The 1,840-nt window shown below is 53.2% G+C and overlaps 1 protein-coding gene across 2 annotated transcripts in view; it reads left to right on the top strand.

The window, feature by feature from the left end:
* Positions 1 to 777, top strand: part of LOC310905042 (cytochrome P450 1A5-like) — a 4,309-nt gene extending 3,532 nt beyond the window's left edge. For both annotated transcript variants that reach the window (XM_083850589.1, XM_083850588.1), the window contains exons 6-7: positions 127 to 213; positions 373 to 777. In XM_083850589.1, the coding sequence (XP_083706715.1) occupies positions 127 to 213; positions 373 to 679 (394 nt within the window). In that variant the 3' untranslated portion in view covers positions 680 to 777. The remainder of the gene's footprint in view (positions 1 to 126; positions 214 to 372) is intronic.
* The last annotated feature ends 1,063 nt before the right edge of the window (positions 778 to 1,840 follow it).

Genomic DNA, 1,840 nt, shown 5'->3' with positions numbered 1-1,840 from the left:
TTCATCATGGACACAGGGAGTTCACCACTCCTGTGCAGGTCAGCGTGGGCAAACTTTGAGTCCTGTGAGGATGCGGAAGAGCCTTTTTGCTTTCTAAAACCTCACAGCCCTCTCTTCTCCCCCCAGCACGACCAGGGACACGGTGCTGAACGGCTACTACATCCCAAAGGGCCGTTGCGTGTTCATCAACCAGTGGCAGGTGAACCACGATGAGTGAGTACCTGCAGAGGCAGAAAGCCTCCTGCTTTAAGGGAAAAAGGGGAGGGTAAGGGATCTACTAAATCCAGGGATATCCTAACTGGCTCCCATGAGAGCCCCCCTGCACCCATGGCCAGGAGACTCCATCTCAGCACCTGACCTTCTCCACCCCAGGAAACTTTGGAAGAACCCACACGTTTTCAACCCGGAGCGTTTCCTCAATGCCAAAGGGACTGAGGTGAACAAAGAGGATGGGGAGAAGGTGCTGGTCTTTGGCCTGGGGAAGAGGAGGTGCATTGGGGAGTTCATCGCCAGGAGGCAGGTCTTCCTTTTCCTGACCACCTTGCTGCAGCAGCTGGAGTTTAGTGTCCGTGATGGCAGGAAGGTGGACATGACGCCGCGCTACGGACTGGCCATCAAGCACAAGCGATGCGAGCACTTCCAGGTCAAGCAGCGCTTCCCCATGGCGAGCTTGAGCTGAGCAGCGGGCTCATCCCCAGCCGTGGGTGCCCTCGTACCAACCCCGGGGCTGGCAGAACCTTGCAGGTCCACCCAATAAACTGAAGCCATTGAAGCATCCCTTTTATCTTGTTTGCCTTCTACCATTTTCCTCCTTTTTCATTGTCTGGTGTTTCTACTGTTGGATATTCCATCGCGTCTAGGCTTAGCACCACAAAGCTCATCTTGGAGATTTTGGGAAAACGTCTTGGAAAAACACTAATACTTCTCCAAGTCCTCTAAACTTGTTTCCTTGTGTCCACACTGTGTTTTTAATTGCCCAACTGAGTTGTCGTGTCACTCCAAGACCCCATTCAGGGGAGGTTTATCACAGAATCATCTAGGTTGGAAGAGACCTCCAAGATCACCTAGTCCAACCTCTGACCTAACACTAACAAGTCCTCCACTAAACCATATCACTAAGTTCAACATCTAAACGTCTCTTAAAGACCTCCAGGGATGGTGACTCAACCACTTCCCTGGGCAGCCTATTCCAGTGCCTAACAACCCTTTCAGTAAAGAAGTTCTTCCTAATATCCAACCTAAACCTCCCCTGGCGCAACTTCAGCCCATTCTCCCTCGTCCTGTCACCAGGCACATGGGAGAATAGACCAGCCCCTACCTTGCTACAGCCTCCTTTAAGGTACCTATAGAGAGCGGTAAGGTCTCTTAGCAAGAAGAGCCTCCTATTCTCCAGGCTGAACAATCCCAGCTCCCTCATCCGCTCCTCGTAAGACTTGTTCTCCAGACCCCTCACCAGCTTCGTAGCCATGCTCTGGACTCTCTCGAGCACCTCCACGTCCTTCTTGTAGCGAGGGGCCCAAAACTGAACGCAGTACTCAAGGTGCGGCCTCACCAGAGTTGAGTACAAGGGGACCATCACTTCCCTAGCCCAGCTGGCCACACTGCTTCTGATACAAGCCAGGATGCTGTTGGCCTTCTTGGCCACCTGAGCACACTGCTGGCTCATATTCAGCCGACTATCAACCAATACTCCCAGGTCCTTCTCTGCCAGGCAGCTTTCCAACCACTCATCTCCCAGCCTGTAGCGCTGCTTGGGGTTGTTGTGCCCCAGGTGCAGGACCCGGCACTTGGCCTTGTTGAACTTCATACAGTTGGCCTCAGCCCATCGCTCCAGCCTATC

This window comes from Anser anser, assembly GCF_964211835.1.
Source record: "Anser anser genome assembly, chromosome: 10".
NCBI lineage: Eukaryota > Metazoa > Chordata > Aves > Anseriformes > Anatidae > Anser > Anser anser.
This window is presented reverse-complemented; position numbering and strand designations above follow the sequence as displayed.